This window comes from Heterodontus francisci, chromosome 16 (assembly GCF_036365525.1).
Source record: "Heterodontus francisci isolate sHetFra1 chromosome 16, sHetFra1.hap1, whole genome shotgun sequence".
NCBI lineage: Eukaryota > Metazoa > Chordata > Chondrichthyes > Heterodontiformes > Heterodontidae > Heterodontus > Heterodontus francisci.
Window position 1 is genome coordinate 102,855,371 of NC_090386.1, and position 20,615 is coordinate 102,875,985.

General features: G+C 42.0%; 1 protein-coding gene across 1 annotated transcript in view; it reads left to right on the forward strand.

Moving 5' to 3' along the window:
* Positions 1 to 20,615, forward strand: part of LOC137378425 (fer-1-like protein 4) — a 518,691-nt gene that overhangs the window by 325,718 nt on the left and 172,358 nt on the right. The window contains 3 exon segments of the mRNA XM_068048756.1: positions 5,147 to 5,321; positions 6,870 to 6,985; positions 13,413 to 13,541. Of these exon segments, the coding sequence (XP_067904857.1) occupies positions 5,147 to 5,321; positions 6,870 to 6,985; positions 13,413 to 13,541 (420 nt within the window).

The window sequence follows — 20,615 nt, forward strand, 5'->3', positions numbered from 1 at the left end:
AAAATATCATCCCTCCTTACTGCAGTAATTGATTCCTTGATCAACAGTGCAATGCCACCTCCTCTTTCATACCCTCCCCTGACACGCCTGAAGATTCTATACCCTGGCCAGTCCTGCCCCTCCCTCTACCATCTCTTTGTGATAGCAATAATATCATAATTCCATGTGCTAATCAACACCCTCAATTCATCTGCCTTACTAGTAAGACTCCTTGCATTACAATAGATGCAATCCCGCCTTGCATTTTTCCCTTGTGCCTTAACAAGTTTATATTTGCTCTGCCTTCCAGACTGACTCGGTTTCTCTTCTATATTTGACTGTGCCTCACCCACTACTGTACCTGCACTCTGTATCCCATTCCCCAGCCAAATTAATTTAAACCACATCCCCTCACAGCACCAGCAAACCTCCCAGCGAGGATGTTGGTCCCGTTCCGGTTCAGGTGCAACCCGTCCAATTTGTACAGGTCCCACCTTTGCCAGAAACAGACCCAGTGATCCAGGAAACTAAAGCCCTCCCTCCTGCACCATCTCCTCAGCCATGCATTCATCTGCTCTATCCTCCTATTCCTATACTCACTAGCACATGGCACCGGGAATAATCCAGCGATTACAACCTTTGAGGTCCTGCTTTTTAATCTGCTACCTAGCTCCCTAACTTCTTGTTGCAGGACCTCATCCCTCTTTCTACTTCTGTCATTGGTACCAATATGTACCACAACTGTTCACCCTCCCCCTTCAGAATGTCCTGCAGCTGCTCCGTGACATCCTTGACCCTAGCACCAGGGGGGCAACATACCATCCTGGAGTCACGTTTGCGGCCACAGAAATGCCAATCTGTACCCCTTACGATCAAATCCCCTATCACTGTAGCTCCAACACTTCTTTCCTTCCCCTCCTGTGCAGTTGAGCCACCCATGGTGCCACAGACTTGGCTCTTGCTTCATTCCCCTGAGAAGCTATCTCCCTCAACAGTATCCAAAGCAGAATATCTGTTAAAGAGGGAGATGGACCCAGGGGACTCCTGCACTACCTGCCTAGTTCTTCTACTCTGCCTAGCGGTCACCCATTCCCTTTCTGTCTGAGTAGTCTTTACCTGCGGTGTGATCACCTCCCTGTACGTGCTATCCACGATGATCTCAGCCTCGCGGATGCTCCAATGTCTCCAACCGCTGCTCCAGATCCAAAACGTGGATTTTGAGTAGCTGCAACTGGAGACACTTCCTGCACACGTGTTTGCCCTGGACACGAAGTGTCCCCGACTTCCCACATTGCACAGGAGGAGCACTCCACGCTGCCGAGCTGCCCTGCTATGACGCCCTTAATTTATCCCCTAAAATTATCCAAAAATTATATTATTTACGCGAGGGACCTTGATTCCCTGGAAACTACCTACTAAATTTTAAAACAACTGCAGACCTTTCTCTTTACTTTTAGTTACTTACCCAGCTATTTAGAGTTATTCCCTAACAGCAGTTGCTCACCAACCAATCACCTTGTAGCTTTCCTGTGACGTCACTGCTCACTTTGTTTTCAAACTCCAGCGCACCTGGACTGCTCTGCGCTCCGCTCTGGGAAGGTAAGTGACTGGGCGGCGATCCTCGAGCTCAATTTATCCTCTACTTTCGCTCAGTGTTCTCCCGCAGGTCTGCACCTCTCTGCTCCACTCCCGGAAGGTAAGACTATTTGATAGAGGTATTCAAAATCATGAGGGGTCTGGACAGAGTAGATAGAGAGAAACTGTTCCCACTCGTGAAAGGATTGAGAACAAGAAGGCACAGATTTAAAGTATTTGGTAAAAGAAGCAAAAGTGACATGAGGAAAAACTTCTTCACACAGCGAGTGGTTAAGGTCTGGAATGCACTGCCTGAGAGTGTGGTGGAGGCAGGTTCAAATGAAGCATTCAAAAGGGAATTATACTGTGATATGAAAAGGAAGAATGTGCAGGGGTGCGTTGAGAAGGCGGGGGAATGGTACTGAGTGAATTTCTCTTTTGGAGAGCTGGTGCAGACATGATGGGCCGAATAGCTTCCTTCTGCGCTGTAACAATTCTGTGATTCTGAGTACCACAGGGATCAGTGTTTGGGCCTCAACTATTTACAATCTATATTGATGACTTGGATGAAGGGACTGACTGTATTGTAGCCACATTTGCTGATGATACAAAGAAAGGTGGGGAAGACACAGAGAGTCTGCAAAGGGATATAGATAGGTTAAGTGAGCAGGCAAAACCTTGGCAGATGAAGTATAATGTGGGAAAATGTGAGGTTGTCCACTTTGGTAGGAAGAATAGAAAAGCAGTATATTATTTAAATGGAGAGAGACTGCAGAATGCTGTGGTATAGAGGAATCTGGTTGTCCTTGTACAAGAATCACACAAAGCATGCAAGTACAGGAAGTAATAAAGAAGACAAATGGAATGTTGGCCTTTATTGCAAGGAGAATGGAGTATAAAAGTAGGGAAGTCTTACTAGAAGTGTACAGGGCATTGTTGAGACCACATCTACAGTACTACATACAGTTTTTGTCTCCTTATTAAAGGAGAGATATACTTGCATTGGAAGCAGTTCAGAGAAGGTTCAGTAGGTTGATTCCTAGGATGAGGAGTTTGTCTTATGAAGAAAGGTAGAGCAGGTTGGGTCTATACTCATTAGAGTTTAGAGGAAAGAGAGGTGATGTTATTGAAATATATAAGATTCCAAAGGGGCTTGACAGGGTAGATGCAGAGAGGATGTTTCCCCTCATGGGGGAATCTAGAACTAGGAGGCACAGTTTCAGAATAAGGGGTTTCCCATTTAAGATGGAGATGAGGAGGAATTTCTTCTCTGAGGGTTGTTAATCTTTGGAATTCGCTACCCCAGAGAAAAGTGGAGGCTGGGTCATTGAATATATTCAAGACTGAGCCAGACAGATTTTTGATCTACAAGGGAGTCAAGAGTTACAGGGACAGGCAGGAAAGTGGAGTTAAGGCCACGATCAGATCAACCACAGAGTCATAGAGAACCATGATCTTATTGAATGGCGGAGCAGGCTCAAGGGACCAAATGGCCTACTCCTGCTCCTATTTCTTATGTTCTTAGGTACTCCATCCACCACCGATGCACAGTGGCAGCAGTGTGGACCATCTATAAGATGCACTGCAGCATCTTGCCAAGGCTCTTTCAACAGCACTTTCCAAACCCATGAGCTCTGCCACCTAGAAGGACAAGTGCAGCAAATGCATGGGAACACCATCACCTGCAAGTTCCCCTCCAAGTCACACACCATCCTGACTTGGAACTATATCACCGTTCCTTCACTGTCGCTGGGTCAAAATCCTGGAACTCTCTTCCTAACAGCACTGTGGGTGTACCTACCCCACATGGACTGCAGCAGTTCAAGAAGGCAGCTCACCACCACCTTCTCAAGGGCAACTAGGAATGGGCAATAAATACTCGCCTTGCCAAAAATGCTCACATCCCATGAACGAATTTTAAAAATGTAGCCCCGAGTGCTGCTGAATGTTACTCAATTACTGACTTGGTCACTTTCATGAAATAAGCAGTGACATTTGTTGGGAGCAACAGAAACCAGGACAAAAATCCAAATAGGCCTAACCACACAATTCAAATTGTTTTGTTAATTTGTGTTAAAGTTACAAAACTGAAGACCTCTACCTTTATAAAAAAAATGTTCCTTTTTGTTGGTGCGATGCTGTACTCTGGGCCTTCCCACCACCTGCTACCTCACTCAAACAGCCATTCTTCCGTTAGAGAAGAATGTTCTGTTAGCCTGTCCACCATCTACAAGGCACAAGTCAGGAGTGTGATGGAATACTCTCCACTTGCCTGGATGGATGCAGCTCCAACAACACTCGAGAAGCTCGACACCATCCAGGACAAAGCAGCCCGCTTGATTGGCACCCCATCCACCACCTTCAACATTCACTCCCTGCACCACCGACATACAGTGCCAGCAGTGTGTACCATCTACAAGATGCACTGCAGCAACTCACCAAGGCTCCTTCAATAGCACTTTCCAAACTCGCGACCTCTACCACCTCGAAGGACAAGAGCAGCAGATGCATGGGAACATCACCACCTGCATGTTCCCTTCCAAGTCTCTCACCATCCTGACTTGGAACTATATTGCCGTTCCTTCACTGTCGCTGGGTCAAAATCCTGGAACTCCCTTCCTAACAGCACTGTGGGTGTACCTACACCAAATGGACTGCAGTGGTTCGAGAAGGCAGCTCACCACCACCTTCTCAAGGGCAATTAGGGATGGGCAATAAATGTTGGCCTAGCCTGCGATGTTCACATCCCGTGAAAGAATAAAAAAAGAGAGTTGGTGTCAACATACTCTTGGACTGCAAAGAAGGACACACATCACAGCAGCTTCCGGCCTTCACTGGTTCCCGACCTCCTATAAATCCAGAGGTCGTTAACCCGTGACCAGGAACAGAAAGCTGAATTTGGTCACTGAGCCCACAGGCGCTGGAGCCTATTGTATTGTTCCACTTCACCCCAGTATTGACCCCGTGCCTTCCAGGACTCAGGGAACAGTGGTTGTGTGATTCACACCCAGGGACATTTATTCCACTGGCTAGAGAGACAAGGATCAATGAACCCCCTTGCAGTTACCCTGGGATTGATGAGACTTCCTCGATGTAGGTTGGATTGTGCAGGTTTGCAATCAACACAGGGTTGCTAGTTAGTGAGCTGGATTTAGAGGCACTGTTGTTCCCTCACCTCCTTTCCTGTTCCCTCACCAGCCTGGCTCTCATTAGAGGAGCCCTCAGAAGGCACAGACACCATGGTCTTTAGCCCAAGTGCTCTCTAATTGGAGAAACTCTGTAGTAAGTTCTGGCTCGGCTGGAGCTCACTGGAAGCTGTTATTTGAAGCCCTGACCACAGCAGCCATTGCTACTGTTTTGGCCAGTCTGCAATGTTCCAGCATCTGGCAAATGAGGGCAGGAGAATTGACACGTACTGTACAACTCAATAGGAACTGGCTGGATTCTCACTGCTGCTGAGCTGCATTAGGCCAATTTACATGTTGTGGTGCATTGCTAGGTGACAAGCGATTTGTCCAATCATTGAGTTCTAGTGGACAGCTACCATTGCGATGTTCTGGAGATGGGTTTAATTAGAACTTTTGCTTCACAGGAACTCCCAGAGCAGATGTACCTTCACCCACCCCTCAGCATCTTCGTGGTGGAACAACGTGCATTCGGGCGCACGGTCCTAGTGGGGTCCTACACCGTCACAAGCCTGCAGCAGTTTTCCCTGAAGGAACTAGAGGAGAATCCAAAACCTCAAGATGATAATCTGAAAACCAAAAGTAAGAAAACACAAACTGCAGAAAGGGGAAAACGGGAACATGGGAACACGGGAACAGGAGTAGCATGGTGTTTATGCGTTAGAGATCCACAGGGTAGCACGAAGCTACATAGACCAGTTCCCTGTGTATGTGCTGAGTTAACTGGCCTCAGTGCCCTTGCATTCGTGAGATAAACAATAACAATAACTTGCATTTATATAGCGCCTTTAATATAGTAAAATGCTCCAAGGCTCTTCACAGGAGCATTCATAAAAAATGACACCGAGCCACTTAAGAAGATAATTAGGGCAGATGACCAGAAGCTTGATCAAAGGAGTATGTTTTAAGGAGTGTTTTAAAGAAGGAAAGTGAGGTAGAGAGCCAGAGACATGTAGGAAAGGACTTCCCAATATTTAGTTGAAGGAAATTTCTGCTCATCCAGTACTGGATACCAGACAAGCGGATTGACAGAGTCAGTGGAGGGGCTAAGAGAGGTGGGGCTGGGTCCCGTCCCAGAGAAATGCAGGAGTTTGCAGCGCACGAGACCATTTGACCCATCGTGCCTATACTAGCTCTCCAGTATATTCCTCTGATCTCCATTCCAGCTGCTCCCTGTGACAAAATCCCAGCAGTAGTCTACATAAAGAAATTTTGCCAAATCTTTCCTCACGTCTGAACAGTTCCTGTTTGAAAGCTGGCATACATGTCATCATTTCATGTACAGGGGATTGTCTCCATTATGATGCCCTCCATGTTGAATAGCTTGCTGAAACATGCCATCTAATTTCACATGCGGAGAATGGTCTCTTGCTAAACATGAAAGGGTTACAGCGCTGAAATGCAGCACCTTTGGGAAAGGGAGTAAAATAGCAAACATGGATTGTGTTTGATACATGGATCTGCTGTGTTCGGTACATTAGGTGTCAAGTCATCAGTCAGGAATTACTAGGCTGAAAAGGCCAACTATTTAGCAATGAAACCAGGCCTTTAAGCAGCTGCTTCTTTGGTTGCCATGCGTCAGGCAATAGAATGGACAAGCAGCTGAATCAAAGCACAGTCTGCAAGTGCTTATTTCTGAATAAACCTCATAACCCACATTGTGTGTCTCTGCTTGCCTGGCTATGGATTAGACAAAAGGTGAAGACTCCAGTCAGCTATTTGCTATTGATCAATTGGCTGTCCTCTGACTGACCAGTTGTCTCCCTGCATCTCAGACCAAACCCGTGTCTCAGACCAAACTCGCTGATTCTCCCTCTCCCACTGCCAGAAACACAGTCAGTAAGGTTGCAGTTTGGATTTTTAACAAAGAAACAGTAGAAAATGGTGGAAATGTCGCAGGAATCAAGACAAGCAGGTGCTTAAAGTGAGCTTCTTCATCAAAACACATACTACTAATGGAGGACCCTCATCAAAATCTTCCCCTTAAATAAACTGCATTTCCAGAATGTTCTCTTTTTCTTTCAGGTTTCCATCATTCCCATTTTTCTGTTAATCTCTGTATTTTGTTGTTTGTAATCGAGTGTTTAGTGCCGATTAGAGACTCAGTGATATTTGTCACTTCCTTTGCAGAAAAGGGTGACACACGCCCGTTTTCCAATGGCAATGCACAGGCACAAATCACAATCTCTGTCCAACCAGAACTGGCATCTTCTGAGAATAAGAAGAGGCCCCTCGATTTTCTGAAGGTAAGTTTGACCATCCTGTATCACTCACAGAGCCCAGAGACACCCGACCATCCTGTATCACTCACAGAGCCCAGAGACACCCGACCATCCTGTATCACTCACAGAGCCCAGAGACACCCGACCATCCTGTATCACTCACAGAGCCCAGAGATAGCCGACCATCCTTTATCATTCACAGAGCCCAGAGACACCCGACCATCCTGTATCACTCACAGAGCCCAGAGACACCCGACCATCCTGTAACACTCACAGAGCCCAGAGACACCCAACCATCCTGTATCACTCACAGAGCCCAGAGATACCTGACAATCCTGTATCACTCACAGAGCCCAGAGACACCCGACCATCCTGTATCATTCACAGAGCCCAGAGACACCCAACCATCCTGTATCATTCACAGAGCCCAGAGACACCTGTGCCTGTGTATTGGGCTAGTTCTACCTATCTACTGGAGCAGTCAGTGCTAATGAGTGTTAACTCCTCTTATCATAGGAAGTCAAACATTTGCTGCTAATATCTTCTGCAGATGGTAACACCAATCACAAGTTAGGTAACCTGCTGCTCTGCACTCCAACCACCACCTTAAACATTCACTTCCTCCACCACCGACACACAGTGGCAGCAAGGTGTACCATCAAGGTGTGTGTGTGCACGATTGTGTGAGTGTATGTGAGAGTGAGTATGAATGTTTGAATGTGAGTGGATGTGAGAGTGAGTATCAGTGTGTGATTATGTGTGCATGTGTGTGAGTGTGTGAACATGATTGTATGAGTGTGTGTGTGAGAGTGAGTATGAGTGCGTGAGTGTGTGTGCATGTGAGTGTGTGCCCTTGTCTATGTGTGATTGTGTCTGTGAGTGTGCGAGTGGGGGTGTTTGTGTCCGTGCGACTGAGTATGAGTGCAACTGTGAGTCTGAGTCTTTGTGAGTCTATGTAAGTGTGAGTGTGTGTGCAAGAATGTGTAAGTGTGTATGAGTCTGTGTGTGTGTATAAGTGTATGACTGTGAGCCAGAGAATTGTGGATGCTCCATCGTTGAATACATTTAAGGCTGCAATAGAAAGATTTTTGGTCTCTCAGGGAATCAAGGGATATGGCGAGCAGGCGGGAAAGTGGAGTTGAATCCTAAGATCAGCCATGATCGTTTTGAATGGCAGAGCAGGTCCAATGGGCCGTATGATCTACACCTGCTCCTATTTCTTGTGTCCTTGTGTGTGTGAGAGAGCGTGTATGAGTCTATGTGTGTGTGCAGTGTGTGAGTGAGAGTCAGTTGTTCTGTGTGAGAGATTGTGTCTGGGAGTGTTCTTAGAGTCATTATGGCCCAGAAGGAGGCCATTTGGCCCATCGAGTCCATGCTGGCTTTCTGTAGAGCAATTCAATCAGGCCCACTTCCCCGCTGTATCTCCATTGTGCTGTAAGTTTATTTCCCTCAAGTGCCCATCCAATTTCCTTTGAAATCATTCATTGTCTCCGCTTCCACCACCCTCCAACGAGGCAGCGAGTTCCAGGTCATTACCAATCGCTGCGTAAAAAAGGTCTTCGTCACAATCCCCCTGCATCTCTTGCCCAAAATCTTAAATCTGTGTCCCCTAGTCCTTGTACCGTCACCTAATGGGAACAGCTTTTTTTTTGTCAACCTGATCTAAACCTGTCATAATCTTGTACATCTCTATCAAATCTCCCCTCAATCTCCTTTGCTCCAAGGAGAACAATCCCAGCTTCTCCAACCTAACCTTGTAACTAAAATCCCTCATCCCTGGAACCATTCTGGTAAATCTCCTCTGCATCCTCTTGAGGACACTCACACCCTTCCTAAAATGTGCTGACTGGAACTATGCTTAGTACTCTAGTTGTGGCCTAACCAGAGTTTTATAAAGGTTCAGTAAAACCTCCCTGCTTTTGTATTCAATGCCTCTGTTTATGAAGCCCAAGATCCCATATGCTTTGTTAACTACTCTCTCAATATGTCCTGCCACCTTCAAAGATCATGAGCCAGGCCCTTCTGTTCCTGCACGCTTTTTAGAATTGTTCCATTAAGTCTATATTGCCTCTCCCTATTCCTTCTGCTAAAATGCATCACCTCATATTTCTCTGTATTAAGTTCCATCTGCCACTTGCCTGCTCATTCTGCTAGCCTATCTAAGTTCTGTTGTAGTAGATTGGTATCATCCTCACTGTTTGCCACACCTCCAAGAGGAGAAGATGGCATAGTGATGATGTCACTGAACTAGTAATCCAGAGGCCCAGGCTAATGCCCCTGTGGCATGGGTTCATATCACACCATGGCAGCTGGTGGAATTTGAATTAAATTAAATTACAAACTCGATGAATTAATAAAGCAAAAATTCTGGAATTAAAAGTTAGTCTCAGTTATGGTGCCATGAAACTATCACTCATTGTCAGGAAAAACCCATTCGGTTCACTGATGTCCTTTAGGGAAGGAAATCTGCCATCCTTACCTGGTCTGGCCTACATGTGACTCCAGACCCACAGGAACATGGTTTACTTTCAACTGCCCTCTGAAATGGCCAAGCAAGCCACTCAGTTGTCAAGCACAATTAGGAATGGTCAACAAATGCTGGTCTTGCCAGCAATGCCCACATCCCATGAAAGAATAAATGAAAAAAAATTTGGTATCATTGGCAAGTTTTGAAATTCTACTCTGTAATCCAAGAACCAAGTCATTTATATATGTCAAAAAAAGCAGTGGTCCTAGCACTGACCCTTGGGGAACATCACTGTTTACCATCCTTCAGTCTGAAAAACAATCACTCGCCACGACTCGCTGTTTTCAGTCTTTAGGCCAATTTATAATCCAAGCGGACACTGGCCCTCCTGTTCCATGAGCCTCAATTTTGTTAGCCATCCTTTAATTGGGCACTTTGACAAACATGTTATTAAAATCCATACAGACAACATTCATTGTTTTCCCTTCATCAACCTTCTCTGTTACTTCATCAAAAAACTCAATTAGATTAGTCAAGCGTGATCTGTCTTTTACAAATCTACGCTGGCTATCCTTAATTAACTCAAACCTCTCCAAGTGCCTGTTGATTTTTTCCCTTGATTACTATTTCTAAAACTTTACCCACCACTGATGTTAAACTGACCAACCTGGAGTTACTAGGAATGTCCTTACACCCTTTCTTGAATGAGGGTGTTACATTTGACAATCTCCAATCCTCTGGAACCTCCCGCATATCTAGGGAAGATTGGAAAATTATGACAATCCCTTCCGCTACCTCCACTCCCATATCCTTTAGCAACCTGGGATGCAAGCCATCCGGACCAGGTGACTTATCCACTCTAAGCATCGAGAGCCTTTCCAGAACATCCTCCCTATCAATTTTCACCCTATCCATTACCCCTACCATCTCTGCTTCTGACAATATTTCATCAGCATCCTCTTCCATAGTAAACACCGATACAAAATACCCATTAAGTATTCTAGCCTTTCCCTGCACTTCCAAGTGAATATCACCCTCTTTGTCCCGAATAGGCCCCACCCCAACTCATACTACCCGCATACTATTCAAATGCCAGTATAAGATTTTTGGGTTCCCTTTTATGTTAGCTGCCGTTCTATTCTGATATTGTCTCTTTGTCAGTCTTAGTTTCCTCTTCACATCCCCTCTCAACTGATTGTATTTCTCTTGGTTCTTACTTGAAGAATTCACCTGACATGCATCATAGATTCTCTTTTTTTGTTTCATCATATTCTCTATCTCCCTTGTCATCCAAGGAGCCTTGGCTTTGATTCCCCTACCTTTCACCCTTGTTGGAATGTACCTTGCCTGTACCTGAAACCTAGCCTGATCCTTAAAGATCACCCCTTGCTCTGTTACAGTTTTTCCTATCAGTCTTCGGTTACATTTTACCCTGACTAGATCCCCTCTCATCGCATTGAATTTAGCTCTCTTTAGTTCTACTTTTGATTATTCTTGCTCTTCTCCATTACTAATCTATACCCGATGATTCGATGATCAGTCTTACCCAAGTGCTACCCCACAGAAACTTGTTCCACTTGACCTCATTCCCCAGCACCAGATCCAGCAATGCCTCCTTCCTAGTTGCACCGAGGACATACTGGTCAAGGAAGTTCTCCTGAACACATTTCAGAAATTCTTCTCCCTCCTTTACTCTAACATTATCCCAATCAATATTTGAGTAATTAAAGCCCCCAGTATCACCACTCTATAGTTCTTGCACATCTCTGTACAAATTTGCTGCTCTATCTCTCCCCATTTGGAGGCCTATAGAATATCCCCAGTGCTGTGATCGTACCCTTTTTGCTTCTCAACTCTAACCAAATGGATTCTGTCTTTGCCCCCTCAAGGATATCCTCTCTTTCCAACACTACAGTGTCTTCCCTAATCAGTACTGACACCCCTCCTCCCTTTATTCCTTCCCTATTTTTTCAGAATACTTTATATCCTAAAATATTAAGCACCCAGACCTCACCATTTTTAAGCCATGTCTCTGTTATTGCCACATCATATTCCCACATGGCTATTTGTGTTTGTAGCTCACCAACCTTATTCACCACACTTTGTGCATTTACATACGTGCATTCTAAACCTGTCATTTGTATTCCTTGTAGTCCTTAGACTGCTCCTATCTAATATGGTACTACTTCCTTCTCTATTACTATCTAACACTCTCACTCCTTTATGCACCTTATTCCTCTTTTCTACTTCTGTATGCTGGTGCCCATCCCCTGCCAATTTAGTTTAGTTCCTCCCCAGCCACACTAGTGAATCTCCCCATGAGGACATTGGTCCCAGTCCTGTTCACTTGCAACCCGTCCCTTTTGAATAGGTGCCTCCTGCCTCAGAACTGATCCTAATGTCCCAAGAATCTGAAGCTCTCTCTCCTGCACCGTGCCTCAAGCCACACATTCATCTTTCCTATTTGCCTATTTCCACTTTTGCTGGCACTTGGCACTGGGAGTAAACCACTGATTACCACCTTCGAGGTCCTACTTTTAAACGTCCTCCCTAACTCCTGAAAATTTGACCGTAGGATCTCAATACCTGCTCTCTCTATGTCATTGGTACCTACATGTAGCACAAATTCTGGCTCATTCCCTTCCCCATGCAGAATATTCTGCACCCTCTCCTTGATGTCCTTTACCCTGGCTTCAGAAAGGATGTGATTCAGGATGACGGTTATAGAAACACCTGTCTGACCCCCTAATTATGGAATCTCCTATTATGACTGCATTTCTACTCTTTGCTGTTCCCTCCTGTGCAGTCTCTTGCCCATTGGTGCCATGGTTTGGACTGCACTCCTTTCGGGTGTCGTCACTTCCAGCAGTCTCCAATACTGAGTACCGGTTTGAGAGTGGCTCACAGCACGAGACTCCTGCACTTCCTGCCGATTCCTACTCTTCCAGGTGGCCACTATTCTCTCCCATCCACTATCCTGAACTCTCACTCCCTTTGGGATGACACCTCCTGGGAAGTAAAATCCAGGAAACTCTTCTCCTCTGCTGCACAGTGACTCCAGCTGCCCGGAAGCTTGGAAATCCTGAGCTCTAGCTCAAGCAGCTGGAGACAGTTCCTACACACGTGGTCCCCCAGGACACATGAAGTCTCCTGAATTTTCCACATGGAATTGCAAGTATGTTTCTGTGTGTGTGTGCGTAGGAAAACGTACGAGTGCGTATGTGAGTGTGAGTATGTGAGTGTGTCTGTGAGTGTGAGTAAATGAGTATGTGTGAAAGTGAGTGTGTGTGAGGGAGTGTATGAGTATGTGAGGGTGTGTGTCTGAGTTTTTGTGTCTATGCGCACGTGTGAGCGATTGTGTGTGGTTGTGACTGTGTAACATTGTGAGTGTGTGTATGGTGTGTGAGAGAGTGTGGGTGAGTGAGTGAGTGTGAGAGCGTGTTTGTGTGAGTGAGTGTGTAAGTGAGTGAGTATGAGAATATGAGTGTGTATGAGTGAGAGTGTGAGTGAGAGTATGTGTAAGTGAGTGAATGAGTGTGTGTGTGAGAATGTGAGAGAGTGAGAATGTGTGAGTGTGTGAGAGAATGAGAATATGTGATTGTGTGAGAGTGTGTATGATTGTGTGTGCATGAGTGTGTGATTGAATGTGTGTGAGTGAGTGTAAGTTATTAAGAGACTGAGTGTGAAATTGAGTGTGTGTGAGTGAGTGCATGTGTGAGTATGTGTGAGTGAGTGTGCGTGTGAGTGTATGAATGAGTGAATGTGAGTGCGAGTGAGTGTGTGTGAGTGAGAGTGAATGTGAGTGAGAGCACTGGGTAGGGGCAGCATCGGGCTCATTAGTGATACCTGCCCCTACAAGCATTTTACTGCTGTCTCAATATCTGGGCTCACATGGAGGATGGAACCAGACTGAGCCAGGGAGGAATGCAAAGCACCGAGGGAAGGAAGCAAAGATAGAGCAAGCCTCATTTACTTTTCTTTCAGGAACCGATGAAGAAACTGCCACTGAAACCAAAATTAGCAAAGGACGAACCTGAAGAATATGAGGAAAAAATTGACCTGGAGGAGCTGGATTGGTGGTCGAAGTATTACGCGTCTCTAGAGGAGATGAAGGTGAACTGTCATTGTTGATTTACACACTCCAGAATTTATACTTATGGGGGCATTGCCAGTGAAAAGCTTTGCTAAACCTTTCTATTTGTTACACAGTTTATGTGAAGATGTATTAGTACAACATATTATACTGAGATTGGTTGGGTTAGTAATTTCAGACCCAGTTTGACTCCATTTCAGGATAATGGAATGAAAGTTTGCATTCTCTGATGCCTGTACCTCAATTGTCTACTCTACAACCTCGGCCGATATATGGCCACAGACACTACTTAATGGCCCTTGCAGCTTGGCAAAATTAGCCCAATTCGTTCTTCCCTTTCTTTTTGCTGGAGTCATTGGGCTGAATTTTCACTACAGAGGCGAGAAACAGGAGTTAGGATTGCTTTCTGGTCAGGATTGGGGTTTTCTGTCAGGTTCCAACTTTTTTTTAGAAAGCCCTCTGGAAAACCCTGAACCTGTCCGAAATTGGGAAATGGCTCTTCTCACTGTCAGCAGCTATCAGCCGTGAAACTGACTTGCAAAGAACAAAGAACAGTACAGCACAGGAACAGGCCATTCGGCCCTCCAAGCCTGCGCCGATTTTGATTCCTGCTGAAACTGAAACCTTCTGCACTTCCGGGGTCGGTATCCCTCTATTCCCATCCGATTCATGTAAAACATGATTGCGATTTTTTTAAAAAGCCGGTCTGTAAGAAGAAGACAACGGAAAATTTCGCCTCTCCAGTCACAGACCTCTGGAGAGCATGAAGAATGGCTCGGTACAGTTTACATCCGCGCGCCAGATGCAAACCTTGGACTGGGATAGTAATAGTGTTTTACTAATCCTGTTATAGTCTGGGATAGTAATAGTGTTTTACTAATCCTGTTCTAGTCTGGGATAGTAATAGTGTTTTACGAATCCTGTTACAGACCGGGATAGTAATAGTGTTTTACTAATCCTGTTACAGACTGGGATAGCAATCATGTTTTACTAATCCTGTTATAGACTGGGATAGTAATAGTGTTTTACTAATCCTGTTATAGTCAGGGATAGTAATAGTGTTTTACTAATCCTGTTATGGACTGGGATAGTAATTGTGTTTTACTAATCCTGTTATAGTCTGGGATAGTAATAATGTTTTACTAATCCTGTTACAGACTGGGATAGTAATAGTGTTTTACTAATCTTGTTATAGACTGGGATAGGAATAGTGTTTTACTACTCCTTTGATAGACTGGGATAGCAATTGTGTTTTACTAATCCTGTTATAGACTGGGATAGTAATAGTGTTTTACCAATCCTGTTGTGGACTGGGATAGTAATTGTGTTTTACTAATCCTGTTATAGACTGGGATAGCAATAGTGTTTTACCAATCCTGTAATGGACTGGGATAGTAATAGTGTTTTACTAATCCTGTTATAGACTGGGATAGTAATAGTGTTTTACTACTCCTGTGATAGACTGGGATAACAATTGTGTTTTACTTATCCTGTCATAGACTGGGATAGTAATTGTATTTTAATAATCCTGTTACAGACTGGGATAGTAATAGTGTTTTACTAATCCTGTTATGGACTGGGATAGTAATAGTGTTTTACTAATCCTGTTATAGACTGGGATGGCAATTGTGTTTTACTAATCCTGTTATAGACTGGGATATTAACAGTGTTTTACTAATCCTGTTATGGACTGGGATAGTAATAGTGTTTTACTAATCCTGTTATAGACTGGGATGGCAATTGTGTTTTACTAATCCTGTTATAGACTGGGATAGTAACAGTGTTTTACTAATCCTGTTATAGACTGGGATAGTAATAGTGTTTTACTGATCCTGTTATAGACTGGGATGGCAATTGTGTTTTACTAATCCTGTTATAGACTGGGATGGCAATTGTGTTTTACTAATCCTGTTATAGACTGGGATAGCAATAGTGTTTTACTAATCCTGTTATAGACTGGGATAGTAATAGTGTTTTACTAATCCTGTTATAGACTGGGATAGTAATTATGTTTTACTAATCCTGTTAGAGACTGGGATAGTAATAGTGTTTTACTAATCCTGTTATAGACTGGGATAGTAATAGTGTTTTACTGATCCTGTTATAGACTGGGATGGCAATTGTGTTTTACTAATCCTGTTATAGACTGGGATAGTAATTGTGTTTTACTAATCCTGTTATAGACTGGGATAGCAATAGTGTTTTACTAATCCTGTTATAGACTGGGATAGTAATAGTGTCTTACTAATCCTGTTATAGACTGGGATGGCAATTGTGTTTTACTAATCCTGTTATAGACTGGGATAGCAATAGTGTTTTACTAATCCTGTTATAGACTGGGATAGTAATAGTGTCTTACTAATCCTGTTATAGACTGGGATAGTAATTGTGTTTTACTAATCCTGTTATAGACTGGGATAGTAATAGTGTTTTACTAATCCTGTTATAGACTGGGATAGTAATAGTGTTTTACTAATCCTGTTATAGACTGGGATGGCAATGGTGTTTTACTAATCCTGTTATAGACTGGGATAGTAATAGTGTTTTACTAATCCTGTTATGGACTGGGATGTCAATTGTGTTTTACTAATCCTGTTATAGACTGGGATGGCAATTGTGTTTTACTAATCCTGTTATGGACTGGGATAGTAATTGTGTTTTACTAATCCTGTTATAGACTGGGATGGCAATTGTGTTTTACTAATCCTGTTATAGACTGGGATAGTAATAGTGTTTTACTAATCCTGTTATGGACTGGGATGTCAATTGTGTTTTACTAATCCTGTTATAGACTGGGATGGCAATTGTGTTGTACTAATCCTGTTATGGACTGGGATAGTAATAGTGTTTTACTAATCCTGTTATAGACTGGGATAGTAATTGTGTTTTACCAATCCTGTTTTAGACTGGGATAGTAATAGTGTTTTCCTAATCCTGTTATAGACTGGGATAGTAATTGTGTTTTACGAATCCTGTTATGGACTGGGATAGTAATAGTGTTTTACTATTCCTTTTATAGACTGGGACAATAATTGTGTTTTACCAATCCTGTTTTAGACTGGGATAGCAATAGTGTTTTACTAATCCTGTTATAGACTGGGATAGTAATAGTGTTTTACTATTCCTTTTATAGACTGGGACAATAATTGTGTTTTACGAATCCTGTTATAGACTGGGATAGCAACAGTGTTTTACTAATCCTGTTATAGACTGGGATAGTAATTGTGTTTTACCAATCCTGTTATAGACTGGGATAGTAATAGTGTTTTACTATTCCTTTTATAGACTGGGACAATAATTGTGTTATACGAATCCTGTTATAGACTGGGATAGCAATAGTGTTTTACTAATCCTGTTATAGACTGGGATAGTAATTGTGTTTTACCAATCCTGTTTTAGACTGGGATAGCAATAGTGGTTTACTAATCCTGTTATAGACTGGGATAGGAATAGTGTTTTACTACTCCTGTGATAGACTGGGATAGTAATTGTGTTTTACTAATCCTGTTATAGACTGGGATCGCAATTGTGTTTTACTAATCCTGTTGCAGACTGGGATAGCAATAGTGTTTTACTAATCCTGTTATAGAGTGGGATAGCAATAATACTTTGCTAATCCTGTTATAGACTGGGATAGCAATTGTGTTTTACTAATCCTGTTGCAGACCGGGATAGCAATAGTGTTTTACTAATCCTGTTATAGACTGGGAGAGCTATAGTGTTTTACTAATCATGTTATGGACTGGGATAGCAATAGTGTTTTACTAATCCTGTTATAGACTGGGATAGTAATTGTGTTTTACTAATCCTGTTATAGACTGGGATAGTAATAGTGTTTTACAAATCCTGTTATAGACTGGGATAATAATTGTTTTACTAATCCTGTTATAGACTGGGATAGCAATAATATTTTGCTAGTCCTGTTATAGAGTGGGATAGTAAAAGTGTTTTACTAATCTTGTTATAGACTGGGATAGTAATTGTGTTTTACTAATCCTGTTATAGACTGGGATAGCAATAGTGTTTTACTAATCCTGTTTTTGACTGGGATAGTAATAGTGTTTTACGAATCCTGTTATAGACTGGGATATTAATTGTGTTTTACTAATCCTGTTCTAGACTGGGATAGCAATAGTGTTTTACTAATCCTGTTATAGACTGGGATAGTAATTGTGTTTTATTAATCCTGTTTTGTCCTGGGATAGTAATAGTGTTTTACTAATCCTGTTATAGACTGGGATAGCAATAGTGTTTTACTAATCCTGTTATAGACTGGGATAGCAATTGTGTTTTACTAATCCTGTTATAGACTGGGATAGTAATTGTGTTTTACTAATCCTGTTATAGACTGGGATAGCAATTGTGTATTACTAATCCTGTTATAGACTGGGATAGTATTTGTGTTTTACTAATCCTGTTATAGACTGGGATAGTAATTGTGTTTTACTAATCCTGTTATAGACTGGGATAGCAATAGTGTTTTACTAATCCTGTTAAAGACTGGGATAGCAATTGTGTTTTACTAATCCTGTTATAGACTGGGATAGCAATGATATTTTGCTAATCCTGTTATAGACGGGGATAGCAATAGTGTTTTACTAATCCTGTTATAGACTGGGATAGTAATAGTGTTTTACCAATCCTGTTATGGACTGGGATAGTAATAGTGTTTTACTAATCCTGTTATAGACTGGGATAGTAATAGTGTTTTACTAATCCTGTTATAGACTGGGATAGTAATTGTATTTTTCTAATCCTGTTATCGACTGGGATAGTAATAGTGTTTTACTAATCCTGTTATGGACTGGGTTAGTAATAGTGTTTCACTAATCCTGTTATAGACTGGGATGGCAATTGTGTTTTACTAATCCTGTTATAGACTGGGATAGTAATAGTGTTTTACTACTCCTGTGATAGACTGGGATAGCAATTGTGTTTTACTAATCCTGTTATAGACTGGGATAGTAATTGTATTTTACTAATCCTGTCACAGACTGGGATAGTAATAGTGTTTTACTAATCCTGTTATGGACTGGGATAGTAATAGTGTTTTACTAATCCTGTTATAGACTGGGATAGTAATTGTGTTTCACTAATCCTGTTATAGACTGGGATGGCAATTGTGTTTTACTAATCCTGTTATAGACTGGGATAGTAATAGTGTTTTACTAATCCTGTTGTAGACTGGGATAGTAATTGTGTTTTACTAATCCTGTTATAGACTGGGATAGTAACAGTGTTTTACGAATCCTGTTATAGACTGGGATAGTAACAGTGTTTTACTAATCCTGTTATAGACTGGGATAGTAATAGTGTTTTACTGATCCTGTTATAGACTGGGATAGTAATTGTGTTTTACTAATCCTGTTATAGACTGGGATAGCAATAGTGTTTTACTAATCCTGTTATAGACTGGGATAGTAATAGTGTTTTACCAATCCTGTTATGGACTGGGATAGTAATAGTGTTGTACTAATCCTGTTATAGACTGGGATAGCAATAGTGTTTTACTAATCCTGTTATAGTCTGGGATAGTAATAGTGTTTTACTAATCCTGTTATGGACTGGGATAGTAATAGTGTTTTACTAATCCTGTTATAGTCTGGGATAGTAATAGTGTTTTACTAATCCTGTTCTAGTCTGGGATAGTAATAGTGTTTTACTAATCCTGTTACAGACCGGGATAGTAATAGTGTTTTACTAATCCTGTTACAGACTGGGATAGCAATCATGTTTTACTAATCCTGTTATAGACTGGGATAGTAATAGTGTTTTACTAATCCTGTTATAGTCAGGGATAGTAATAGTGTTTTACTAATCCTGTTATGGACTGGGATAGTAATTGTGTTTTACTAATCCTGTTATAGTCTGGGATAGTAATAGTGTTTTACTAATCCTGTTATGGACTGGGATAGTAATAGTGTTTTACTAATCCTGTTATGGACTGGGATAGTAATAGTGTTTTACTAATCCTGTGCTAGACTGGGATAGCAATTGTGTTTTACTAATCCTGTTATAGACTGGGATAGTAATAGTGTTTTACCAATCCTGTTATGGACTGGGATAGTAATAGTGTTGTACTAATCCTGTTATAGACTGGGATAGCAATAGTGTTTTACTAATCCTGTTATAGTCTGGGATAGTAATAGTGTTTTTCTAATCCTGTTATGGACTGGGATAGTAATAGTGTTTTACTAATCCTGTTATGGACTGGGATAGTAATAGTATTTTACTAATCCTGTTATGGACTGGGATAGTAATAGTGTTTTACTAATCCTGTGATAGACTGGGATAGCAATTGTGTTTTACTAATCCTGTTATAGACTGGGATAGTAATAGTGTTTTACCAATCCTGTTATGGACTGGGATAGTAATAGTGTTTTACTAATCCTGTTATGGACTGGGATAGTAATAGTGTTTTACTAATCCTGTTATGGACTGGGATAGTAATAGTGTTTTACTAATCCTGTTATGGACTGGGATAGTAATTGTGTTTTACTAATCCTGTTATAGTCTGGGATAGTAATAGTGTTTTACTAATCCTGTAATGGACTGGGATAGTAATAGTTTTTTACTAATCCTGTTATGGACTGGGATAGTAATTGTGTTTTACTAATCCTGTTATAGTCTGGGATAGTAATAATGTTTTACTAATCCTGTTACGGACTGGGATAGTAATAGTGTTTTACTAATCTTGTTATAGACTGGGATAGGAATAGTGTTTTACTACTCCTTTGATAGACTGGGATTGCAATTGTGTTTTACTAATCCTGTTATAGACTGGGATAGTAATAGTGTTTTACCAATCCTGTTGTGGACTGGGATAGTAATTGTGTTTTACTAATCCTGTTATAGACTGGGATAGCAATAGTGTTTTACCAATCCTGTAATGGACTGGGATAGTAATAGTGTTTTACTAATCCTGTTATAGACTGGGATAGTAATAGTGTTTTACTACTCCTGTGATAGACTGGGATAACAATTGTGTTTTACTTATCCTGTCATAGACTGGGATAGTCATTGTATTTTAATAATCCTGTTACAGACTGGGATAGTAATAGTGTTTTACTAATCCTGTTATGGACTGGGATAGT